This window comes from Thunnus albacares, chromosome 20 (assembly GCF_914725855.1).
Source record: "Thunnus albacares chromosome 20, fThuAlb1.1, whole genome shotgun sequence".
Lineage (NCBI taxonomy): Eukaryota > Metazoa > Chordata > Actinopteri > Scombriformes > Scombridae > Thunnus > Thunnus albacares.
The window spans coordinates 13,466,797-13,479,396 of NC_058125.1; the positions used below are offsets into that span (position 1 = coordinate 13,466,797).

General features: G+C 40.7%; 1 protein-coding gene across 2 annotated transcripts; it reads right to left on the reverse strand.

The window, feature by feature from the left end:
• Positions 1–330: 330 nt before the first annotated feature.
• Positions 331–8,854, reverse strand: znf281b (zinc finger protein 281b). 2 transcript variants are annotated; one of them, XM_044338024.1, is made up of 7 exons: positions 8,742–8,854; positions 5,963–6,487; positions 5,635–5,748; positions 5,294–5,417; positions 3,905–3,988; positions 3,450–3,568; positions 331–3,186 (listed from the first exon to the last, which is right to left on the reverse strand). In XM_044338024.1, exons 2-7 carry the CDS (start codon positions 6,413–6,415, stop codon positions 1,558–1,560), a joined length of 2,523 nt encoding a protein of 840 aa, XP_044193959.1. In that variant the 5' UTR covers positions 6,416–6,487; positions 8,742–8,854; the 3' UTR covers positions 331–1,557. The 2 variants fall into 2 exon arrangements, with proteins under 2 accessions (XP_044193959.1, XP_044193958.1); XM_044338023.1 differs by having other exon boundaries at positions 3,905–3,997.
• Positions 8,855–12,600: the final 3,746 nt, after the last annotated feature.

Consider the following 12,600-nt stretch of genomic DNA (forward strand, 5'->3'; position numbering starts at 1 on the left):
AGGGTTCCAGCATGTCAGCCCGTCTCTCAAAACACTTAAATACAAAGAGGTACTCTCAAAATATTGTATAACAAAATTATGGCAAATCATCTTTTTACAACATCACCCGACAAACCGTAAGAAAAAAAAAAAAAAGAAAAAAAATCCCCCCCGCCCCCCCCAGTCTCTTCTACCCTTAAGAAAAAGCAACAAAATACATTTAAATGCCCATGGTCATGCCTAGTCAATCCCTATCAAACCCCATTAAACAATAATCCAACCCTCCCTTCCCTCCCCTCCCCTCCCTCCCACTCAACCCTCCCTCCCTCCCTCCCTCCCTCCCAACCCCCGTTCACAGTTTTCTCCTCTTAAAATTAATAATCATTAGCATAATAATCACTTATCACATATGCAAATTGAATGGGTTGTTGTTGTTGTTGTTGTTGTTTCCAATGATGATTTGTTTAAAAAAGTGCTTGTTTGATTCCATTGACAAAAAAAAAGGAACAGCAAGGAGTGGAGTTGAAAAGTGGTGACTTGTTTTTTAAAAAAAATGATGAACAGCATGATGAAAAGATCAAGGATTGGTGTCCGTTGCATTCTGAGACAGCAATGACTGCAATACGCAGTTATGTTTGAGTAGAATTTTGTCGAAGCTGTGTGTCTTTCCTAATGGCCACTGGAGGGCTCAAACAGAGGAGTGCATTGTTAGACAGGCTCCATCAACTGACACTGTATTCCTGCAAAAACAACAGTCAGGTATGTTCAAACATCCTCTTCTCTTCAAAACATGCTGTGTGCGCACCATGGGCTAAACTCCACTACAGTTCATACTACCTCGTGTACACATGTGGCTCTTTAAAGAAATGTGGATGTCTTCACGTTGACGCAACAGTACCATAATCTCGACAAAGCTACACGCAGTAGAAACCAAACATCATGTATTGTAATTTGTTGTTCTGACAAGTTAAAAAAAAAACAAAAAAAAAAAACACAAAAACAAAATCAAAGCTTTGTAGTTTCAAAGTACACCTGTAAAAACTGTGCTAATTGCATCTCATAATACAAAGTCTTATTACACAATTTTGCCTATTTCCTGAGTTAATACGTTTCTTGTAACAGACAATATATACTTTTTTGCCATTTGAATTCTGGGCCTTTCCCTGCCACAAATGTTATTATTGAAATTATCAACATTATTCATTATTACTTTACAATGGTATGATGATTGGTAAAACACAAGGGTTCAGAAGAAGAAAAAAAAAAAAAAAAAAAAATCAAGCAAGTTTATAGCTACCCTCTAAATGTTTTAAATTACATTTAAATCTACGGTTTACGTTCATATCAAAATCACTACTTTTAAACAAAAATTAAGCGACTAAATACATAATAAAAATGAGAATATTTAAAAAAATTGCATTTGAGGCCATGGAAGACCCTCCCTGGTCATTTTGTATTAACATTTAATGGCAGTGTTTAAAAAACAAAACTTTGCTACAAGAACAAAATTAGGATGGGTATAGGGACTGTATGGACAGTAACAGAACAGCCCCCTACTGGATTCACCTCGTTTGACCCTTATCTGAAACTTTGGCTTGTCGGGGTTTTTGATCCTGTACTCACTGGCTCACTGACGTCAGCTAACAAACTGGTATACCCTGAGAATTCTGACACTGGAGTCCGTATTCGGTGGTCGACCTCTGCCCCAGGATCACTGCCATAGCTCAGAGGGGTCCGGCGCCCTGACTTGAACTGGGAGCCAAAGGCCTGGGCGAAGTTCTCGATCTGGTACGTGGGTTCTTTAGGGGGGTTCAGTGGGGACAGGTCTGGGTAGCTGGAACCGTTGGTGGGCGCAGTGCTCCCTCCAGCCTTGGGCTGCTGCCCCTTGGGGCCTTCTGCCGAGGCAGTCAGGTCCTGGGGAGGTAGGTTGAAGGCTCCGGGGGAGTGCTGCTTCTCCAACTGCTCGGTCAGTTCCTGAGATGGAGTCAGCTGCTGGTGGCTAGTAGATTCCAAGGTGAGGTGGTAGCCTGCCTGGGAGGGGGAGCCGACGAGCATGCCATAGTGGGATTTGGAGGAGGACGATGAGGAAGTCGACGAAGGGGCGGCGATGGGCAGCGGGGAGGAGACAGCAGGCGGGTAGCCACAATCCAGTGGAGATGTGGTGTACCCGTGTTTGTCAGAGAACAGGGGCCCTGTGGGACTGGAGCTGCTGGACAGGAGTGGGAAAGGCCCTGTTGGACCAAGGCTGGGGAAGGGTCCACTATGGCTGGTGCGCTCCAGGGCCTGCAGGAGGAACTTTGAGTACTCGCTCATCACAGCTGTCTTATCACCACCATTGGGTGAATCGTCCTCCAACTCAGGGGTAACAGGGGCTGCTGGCTGGAGGTCCACATGGTGTGGGTGGTCTGACAGGTCAAAAGTCACATCATGATGGTGTGTCCCCTCTGGCTTATGGCTATAATGGTCCAGCAGGCTTTGCAGTACTTCATCTGGAATGCCAGACTTGTCGTGCTTGAGTTCCAAAGGCGAGGAGTCCAGCATTGCCAGCGTGGGTTCGGGCCCCAGGGAGCCCTGGATTACACTACTTCCCTGGGATGCCATGTGCAGTGAGCTGGCTCCATAGTCATTGTTAACTGCATGGAGGTAGCGCCGCTTTTTCACAAACTGCATTGCATCATCGTAGTTGCTGCTGGTGGTGGGCCCCTGCTTGTTGCCCCCAGCTACCTGGAGTAGACCCATGTTGTCAAGGCCAGAACTTTCCACATGATCCATGGAGCCAGCTTTCTGGCCCAACAGTTTTTGTCCGTCAGCACTGTCTTCCAGAGAGAGAAGGCCCTTGTCCAGGCCCTTGCGGCCAGCTTTTTTAAAGACCAATTTGGGAGTACGTCCCTGCATGGTGGGGCCAGAGCCTGAGGGATGCTCCATGCTGAAGTCCTGCAGGCCCAGGTCACGGGCCATTCCCCCAGAGGACGAGGCTGCTGCCACTGATGCTGAGGCATTCTTCTTCCTCTTGCGCTCACCGCCCTCACCATTTTTGGACTTGGCCCTCTTGCGTCCGGAGGTGGTAGAGTTTCCCTGAGTGAGTGAATAGCTGCCCTGGCCTAGCTCTGCTTCGCTGAGCTCCAGCATGTTTGGGTCCAGGCCCTTCTTTATGGCTTCTCCACAAGTCCGTTTGTGCTTCAGTAACCGGTCTGTTCTTGAGAAAAACTAAAAGTGGGCAAAAAAGGAGAGAAACACAAGATTAGTTTCCACACTGAAATGTGAGCAGTTGACTGAAATTCTCTATTTTTTCATTTTAATTACAAAAAATTTACTGTATTGGGACAGAGCTCTATAAAGGGATTTAAACGAGTAAAGTACAGAATGACACCATCAAAGCATTAGAAGAAAAAATCTAAGAGGAAAAATACATAAAAATAAGGGCAAATGCCTGGTAAGATACTTAGTAAAAAAGACTACATGTTGCCTACTTGTTGGCATGTATCGCAGCGATATGGCTTCTCGCCGCTGTGTGTCCTTTTGTGCCGCTCCATATGGTACTTCTGGATAAAGCGCATGTTACACTGGTCACAGCTAAAAGGTTTCTCCCCTGCAAAAGACAGTGGTGATAATGTTAGGACTTGTGTCACTCTGACAAAATTCTATCCATAAACTGATACTGATGAAAAGTGAAAGCATTCATTCCAAAACACTACAGTAAACTCCACATCCAATTTGGAGGAAATAAAAATCTGCTGCCTGGAATTTCAAAAACATTCATCGTTCAATATTCAAAAACAATAATATGAACAATACTTAATATCCCACCCAAAAATTTAATCAAGGCATATATTTTGTGAGTGATATTCTCAGTTTTATCATTTTCCAATTCCAGTTGCCATGTTTGTGAAAAGATACTCTAAACATCCTAAGCACAGAAACTCACCGCTGTGGATCTTCTCATGCCGCTGGAGCAGGTACTTCTGAATGAAGCTCATGTTACACTGACTGCACCGGAAAGGCCTCTCACCTGTGCGATCAAGAATATACAACCATCCGCTCACCACATTAATTATCACTCATCCTATCATGTAATTGTGTTCACCATATGGTAACAATAACAATGAACCTGTGGTGTTTTATCACACCTGGTCCACTGAATACAAAGCAAAGTATGACCTATGACTGACATACTGAGCAGTCTACTCTTCACACTCACAATTTATTAACAGAGATGTTAAAGCAAATGTGAACTGTGTATTTAGAACAAGACACAGGAATTAAAGCAAGAAGAGATTTGTAAGACTGAAAAATTGTCCAGGAGGAAATGTGTATAATGTATTGAATTAAGCATTATATGAATTTAAAACTGCTATATGATTGAAAATCATGCATGGTGCCTGTGAACTTTAACCCCTGAGGACAGGGCCCACTTACAGAAAAATATTTAACACCAGCACAGCGTATCTCCCATGTCTAAATTGTGATACACCAATATTTGAGGGTTCTGACTGACTGATATACATACAATTAATAAATTACAGCTTTAGTGATTATAAACAAGATTACAAGACTTTCTGTCAGATAAAGTTATGGAAGAAATAAGGACCAAACCAGGGAAATGACTTAAAGAAACCCAGGTTGTTTTCCTTTAAATCATTCATGAGTTCAAGTTCAAAGAGTCTAGTGATGAGTTCCCAGCAAAGAGAATGACTAAGACATCCAGAAACACATGAGTAATCATTGAGTCATTTCTGGCATTAGAGATTGTCTGGTTTTTAAATAAGGTCTCAAGCACTCGTGGTGAAGGAGAGATTAGTAAGTGTAGTGAAGAGTGCAGCTATTCAATGTCTGAAATGTATTTTGTTCTGAGAAGTGTTATGTTCATTAATGGTAAATCATGTTTTACATTTCCTTTCTCAAGCCTTGGTAACGTAGCCTTGGGCTGTATATTTTATCAAACTGTCTTACACAAACTTCTGTGATGTACAGTAGAGAAAGGAAGCAGATAGTGCCTTCTTTAGCTATATCTGCTGTTTCTGATCTTACATGTCTTGTGTGCATTTTACATTTTTGTCAGCATACAAGCTCTGATCACAAAGTGAACAATGGTGCGTCTGATAAATGGGAGTAGTTGACATGTGGATCTAAAACTGCTTCTCAACCTCTCATCGCAGATAAGTAAGGAGCTTACTGAGCTTGATCAATGGTTATGTCAAAGATTGAAGCCAGTGACAAACTGTTTGACCTGAACTGTATTCAAACTTAATTTTGAGAAAATACTGACAGTCTTTAGGAAAAGGTAAAGCACAAACAAGCAGTGAAAGTCTCTCACCTGTGTGTATGAGCACATGTCGGCGCAAGTGGTAGGAGCTGCGGAAGGCAGCATTACAGTGCTCACAGATATGTGGTTTTGAGTTGGGGGACAGGCAGGCTCCATCTGCATCCAACATCATGGCCTATAAGAACAAAACAATGAGTACAAGTAGTTGGAGCTGGTCCTACAAAAAACGCTGAAATTCTGTTGACTTGTCCACATGATAGCATTGTTCAAACTTAATTCAAGGGCTGTGGGCACAAAAGGCATGAGATATTTTTCATCAAAACAACACATCAGCCCAAAGTTAGAGATAATTTTCTGATATAATGATGGATATGAGGAAACTTATGATTAACCTTTGCAGCATCGTTGCGTTTCCTTCTGGCTTTGCCTCCCTGTCCATCTCCATTGCTCCTACGCCCTCTTCTACCTGAGGACTCTTTTGGCTCTTTACCCGATCTTCCAGACATCTGAAGACAAACAACAAATTAAATATACCACAGTCTATAGATGGCAGACAAAGGCAGAGTAGAAGGTGACTTAAATAAAAGTTTGTACATTACAATTCCTGTCAATGCGGTAAGGGGGAAAACTACGCACAAAGACAAAGGAATATGTGAGGTTCAACAAAACGGGAACAATATATCACTTGAAACAATATTCAGAACCACAACCCCAACTCACCGGTTCACCAAGGGAACGGACGTTGCTGAGGCTGAGATCATGCAGGAGCATGTTCTGGTGATTTTGGTGGTGGTTGCCGAAAGACATGTCCGGCATGTCAGTGCCACTCTTCCCCGCGCCCCCTCCAGCACAGTTCACCCCTACTCCTCCACCTCCGCCATAGAGGGGCATTCGGTAATCCAGCTCGCTTAGCCGCTCCTGCTTAATGCCCATGCTGTGGAGGAAGCCCCCAGTGTTCGCAGCAGTTGTGCCCTGGTGTTCTGGGGGCGAGTCACGTTCTTTCTTCAGGATCATCTCCTGGGGAAGCTCGCCCATAACAGACTGGGAGGCCAGCCGTGTAAAGCTGGTGACTGGCGGCAGGTGGCTGAACATAAGCATACCTGGTGCAAAATTGGGGTCCATGCCACCGTTGCGCAAAAACTCATTGCCTAATTTGTCTTGAATAATACTCATGGTGGTGGTTTTGCTGTGTGCAGGGGAGAAGGAGGGCAATAAATCTAAAGAGGAATGCAGGAGAAGAATATCCTGAAAAAAAGGACAGACAGAAAATGTCATGTTAAATATAGATAATTACAGACATGAAGAAATAAGTTGCAATCCAACATAATTGGCATACTGTCTTTATAGCATCTTATCTCTGACAAGTCTTAGCAGTTAAGTAAATTTAGTCAGCTACAAAGCCCTCACTGTGTGTACTGTGTACAGTACAATGTTCTTTTGAATTTCCTCTCAGTGGCCCATTAATTACTTAATTGGATTTATTGGGCTTTACCTAACGGAAGCACTGTGTACAGTAGCTGGAAGCCTTAAAATACACTTAATTTATACTGAGAAAATATTTGCCATGACAAAAATCTAAATTAAAATAAATCCCTCGCTTGGCTGCAACTTTGTGAAATACAACTGTGTGCATATTGAAAAACTGAACAGCGAAATGAATAAATACTGTTTATATTGTTGGTTATGTATCTTTAACTTTAACATTAGAAGGAGGGATAATATGGAAACACTCGATATACTGTAAACATTACTGACAAAATCAAGACAATTACTGGTCATTCCAAGTCTTTATTTAAGTTATATCATCACAGCTTACTTCAGTAATCTGCCAAAGCTTAAACACTACAACAATCAATGCGACTAGTGAGGACAGCCATCTAAGCTTGAATGTGAAAGTACGCGGTTTTGTCTACACCATCCATCAAACATAGTTTTAATATAAGATGAATTAATGCAGTCAATATGAATTTATAAACAATATTTTTTATATCAATGACTATGTATTGTTAAGTTTAAAAATCTGGATAAAAAGCTTTAGAGAGACATGCATTAAGGATGAATAACATCTGTGATCTATGTTGAATGAGGGTTTTATTAAGTGGCTCTAAAGTTAAAAACAGCACTCAATAAAAAAACCACGTTTCTGTGACTTCAAGGGGGCCAAAAAAACATCAAAGGTTGCCTCTGAAATATTTCATCCACATCTCGTATTGTTCCACATGTGACTTGGACTGTAGCCAAAATCTGTGCAGTAGATTAATAGCTTGTAGACAGACATCTCTATTGTTTTAGCACTTTGATGCAAGCTGGACAACACCACTTGCCATCTTTATACGGCTAATAACCCAACATGAACGCAAAAGCTGGCGGCATTGGTCGCAATACTGGCAAATTAGTCGGTTCAGTACACTTGCCTAAAACAAACGATATTTAGGTCAAATCCAGCTGGACATTTCACTCGTTTTAGGCAGCTGGGTGAGTAAGCGGGGAGGTTTGTCGAAACAAGCACAGAAAACAAATGGAGTGAGGATTTATTGTTTAATCTAGACCAGCCGACCATTTGGCTACGCGACACTCAGTTCACCAGAAAGCGGATGAGCTTTTGTGATGCATAATAGTTAGCCAGCTAGTTAGCATAGTTAGCTAGCCACAATGAGACACAATCAACGCATCTTGAGGTCCTCAATCAAAACAATCGGCTACGACGCCCTACAAACCAAAATCGCCCATTCAAATAAAGTTGCACCAACATTCAAAGCGATATGGTCTGAAATAAACCGCATTTAAAGTAAATACATTAAATTCCGATCCGATATAAGCAAAGTAACGTGCCGTTTTAGGCTGTTACATAGTGGTGCTATCAGGCTAGCTAACGCTGAAACAGGATCCTTGTTTGGATGCTATTAACGCATATGGTGACTCTTGAAACGCTTTTAATATGAGGAGGGACGGGCGGGGGGGTTACCTCTCAACATCAAATAACATGAACCAGTGTCTGGTGGATAATAATAACAGTCGAGAAGGTGAAATTAAACAGCAAGTTTGCTTTAAAACAAGGTCAGCAGCACGGATTGCTCCATTCTCCGGTTCCCAACGCTTTGATGACGCCCGTGAAATCAAATCTGTCTGGCTGCGAGCGACGCTGGCGCTATTTATTGATAGCTAACTTTAGCTGTAATTACAAGCGGATAATGCTTACCGGTACATTAATCTAGCGAAACACTCCTCGACGGCCGCGGTAAATGTGGACTTGAGCTAAATAAAAACTGCGAGCTTTGTGAGGCAGCTGTGTTCATAACAATCAAGCTGCCATGAGCTAGCTAGTTAGCTGCTAGCCCCCGACTGAAAACCCGCATTACGGCCCATGCAACAGAAACAATGATGCTGGCTTTCACCGCATCTCCCCCGTTTGCGCCCAGACACACAACTCCGCCGCGTATATCTCGACAAAAAACACAACCTTTGCATCGAATAAAAGCTCATTTTGTCTCCCACTCACCTACACATGACCGCAGTTGGTTTCAAACGTGCCTATAATCCCTTCGTAGTCGCCGCTTTTGGGTTTTTTTTTATTGCCAAAACATTGTTCTCCGGCGGTCGCTGCTTTCTTCCATCTTGTCCTGGCGCGGGGAATTGTGGGTGCAGCGGACGGGTCGTGAGAGGAGACAGAAGAAGGCTGCAGAGGTGTGAGAGAGCCGCACTGGACACTTCAGATGGCCCTGTGAGCTACACTGATGTAAACACACTGAAAACATGTGGCCACGTTAACGTGAGTATTAATGCAGTATAGTGCAATACAGTAACCCCGCCTTTCTGATCTTTTTGTTGTAAAGACTGTGTCAGATTGAGAACACTGAACACGGATGTTTATTTAGGCTGCATTCTTAAAATAGGATTGCATGATATATTGTTTATAGCCAAGGGGGCTTCCCAAATGAGGCCTCTCTGTATATCATTATGCAATCAAATAGAGGCCTGCACAGATATATTTGCTCCTCCTCATGAGAATCAGAATCACAACCAGGTTTATTGCCAACTAGGTTTGCACATACTAGGAATTTGCCTTGGTGTTGTGGTGCATCAAGTAATCCTAAATAACATAGAACAAGGGTTTTTTTTAAAATAATAATTTACAATAAAAAATGTGTAAAATATATTCTAAGTGAGAAGAGCTGCTACAGGTTTAAAATTCAAATCAGAGACAATGAAATTAAATGTACAAAATATTGACTGGGAGTGTGCAAATGTTCATAGTGTATGTGCAGTTTGCAATTAATAATAATAACAAAAGTAGTGTTGATGTAACACACCATGCCAGGGGATTGTGTTGCTATTTGAGTCAGTTAATGATACAGTAGAAACACTTAATTTAATCAAGGCTTCATTACCAACCAAGAAAAATGGGCAACTGACTCAGGACTTCCAGGTGCCTCCATCCAGGTTTACTGAAAGTCACTTTGATCTTGGCAAATTAATTAATTGTAAATTTGATAGGGAATTTGCACAACTTAAGTGCTATATCAACTAAGGCGAGTCCTGCATTATTACTTTATTTTGTTGCCCTGTTTTGTAGAGGGGCACTGCATCAACATTTAATTTTAATTAAGTAAATTATGACCTAACACCTAGTTACATTTGTTTAGTTTGTGCTCACTTGACAGATATTCTTAAATAAATTTGTAAAAACTTGGCAATTTTTTGCCAAGGAAACTGTATTTGATGTTGATCAGTCACATATGGCTGATAACCCACTTAACAAGGTGAATATTGGTGCCAATACAGATCTGGTGTATCAGATCGGTGCATCCCTACAAAAAACAAAACAAAAAAAACAGCTCTGGATTGCCAACAGGCCAAAGCAGGCAACCATCCCAGTGCTACAGACTGCCAAGTTCCCTATAAGCTCCAGTTTCACTGTGAATTGTTTATAGATAATTTGATTAATTGCGAATTTCATCCCTGAAATGTGCACCATTAAAGTACAATATCAGCTATGGTGGGTCCTGCATTATGACCTCATCTTTTGGCCCTGTAATGTAAAGGGACTCTGTGTTAAAATCTAGTTGTTTATATTGTCTTCACACTGTGTACATAAAACTTTGGGTCTAAAATACACCGTGATGAGAATGTGCTTTTCCTTTAAACTGTAGAAGCACTAGATTTGTGGTTTTAGGTGGAACTGGTTATTCTGATTGCTTGCATAATGATCCCTGAGAGCTTTTCTGTTTCACATTGATGCATTTTCATTTGATATTTAATATTGGCAAGTTTTAGAAGTTAAAATTGTTTTTTTTTTTTTTCCTGCTGTTCAGAGCTCACTTAATGTCTTCTCCTGTCAATAGTCAAGAGCCTCCAGCAAAAACAGTCAAAGTGCACAACATCTCATCTTTAATAAATAAATGGGGTTTTCATTATCAACTTGTAATTGTTAGTTATCATCTTAAAGATTTACAATCATTTACAATCATCAGCAATCATTTAACAGTCCAATAAAACATGTTAGTGTTAGTAGCTTCTATTTTCTGGGTATTTCATTTTATTTGACTCATCACTCCCCTGTCGTCTGAACCATGATAGAGATGCAGACTTGCCATGTGCCATATGTGTGTTAGGTGAATCATAAAAAAATGAAAACAAACAAACAAACAAAACATCCCAACACCTATTACCATATAAAGGTTAAAATAGTGGATAGCTAGCCATTCTCACATCTGAACTCTTCATCGAATATGCTCTGAGTTGCCAGTTTATTAAGATCATCTGATTAATCTCATGCAATTAAATAATAGTCCTGCAATAAATCTTTTCTTTGTGATCTTTATAATGTTCAGTTTTGTTGATATTGTGTCAGAGAGTGTTGGTGATGGTGTTGTGGTAAAATCAAACCCCAAAAAAGTGTTACTAATAACATATTCTCTATGAACATGGAACAGCTGAGTTAACACTGAAGTTAACGTTTGAGAACTGAACTTGCATTTGAAAAAATTATAATTGAGGGTCTCCCATTTTGGGTACAGATTATTTTCCACTGTTCATAACCTCCCTCCCCCCCCCCCCCCCCCCCCCAAAAAAAAACAACATTAACAAGCGTAGGTGTACTATCTTTTTTTTTTTACTATTTACTTTGTATATAACAAAAGCACTCTTCCCACCTAACACTGAACAACTCATTGTGGAATGCTTCATTTCCCGCTTGCCTGACTCCCACTGGATGTTTCTGTTTTTCTGCGCTCCCTATCATCCTCATATTCCTTTATTTTCAGTTAGACAGCAGTGCAAGTGGACTGTGAGAAAAAAATGTAGTTTTCTGCATGTAGTTTGTGTGTAAAGCGATATATTAGAACATTAGGTTGTTTCTTAAAAACTCTATAATGAGTGAGCGTCTATCAACCATCTCATTAACACTTTCTTTTACGGATCCCTTACTTTCCTACTAATTTCCAGGATATTTTTTTTCCTAAAAGAAGCAGCTGTGTATCTGTTAATTCCTAGGACCTTTCTTTGAAAGAGTTATGTCATTTAGTAGTATACGGGAAATGCATGTTCAAGAAAAAAATCTAACATGCTAATGTGTATTATTGTCAAAGTCTAATTTATTAAGAATATTTTGCAAATTAACAACCAGCCTAACATATTGAGATAGCTTTAACCAACTAAACCACTTTTTTCTGTTTTTTCTTGTAATTTGTAACAAATTGCACCACCTGTCTGTAAAATGTCCTAAAAATGGACTGTTACATACCTGCAAATGACACTTCAACATATCAAGGAAATTGGTATAGAATTGAAGGACCTGTAAATTAAAGCGATACAGCACTCAGCCACACATAATCACAGCAATGATTCCATATTCCAATTGTGTCAATAGCTTTTACAACAAATAACAAATAGCTTCTTAATTTGGTCATATTCCACTGGGAATTTGGCGTGAAATGATTGACTATTAGCAACCTATCGTATTTCCTGACAGTAATATTCAGATAAACCCGTAGTTTTGTTGAGATATTTCTTCAGCATCCCCCAGACACAGGAGTATTCTATCTAGTGAACAATACAGTGTGGTTCATATTGGCATTTTTCCAGTGTTACTTCCACCGCAGTAACACTAGGGGGCACCAAATAGCTGCTAATAGGCACAAGTAGCCTATTCATTATAACCAATTTTACAGTACAGTGTTTTCCACAAGAAGGAGAAAATTGGGCATCAGGAAACAAATGACAAAGTAATGTGTAAAAAAAAAATGAATGAAAGACTAAAAGGTTGACGGGCTTGGTTTCACTATCACATTGTTTGCTCGAACTGATGATTTACCTGACTGGATACAAGCCAAAAAATCATTTCCCTCTCTTTAACTCCA

Bases quoted from the DNA above. Each gene is read 5' to 3' on its own strand.
- znf281b (XM_044338023.1), bottom strand. From the start codon at position 6,415: ATGAGTATTATTCAAGACAAATTAGGCAATGAGTTTTTGCGCAACGGT. The intron at 5,749-5,962 runs GTGAGTTGGGGT...GTTTGTCTTCAG, and splicing joins TCCGTTCCCTTGGTGAACCG to ATGTCTGGAAGATCGGGTAA. The intron at 5,418-5,634 runs GTTAATCATAAG...TTGTTCTTATAG, and splicing joins AACGCAACGATGCTGCAAAG to GCCATGATGTTGGATGCAGA.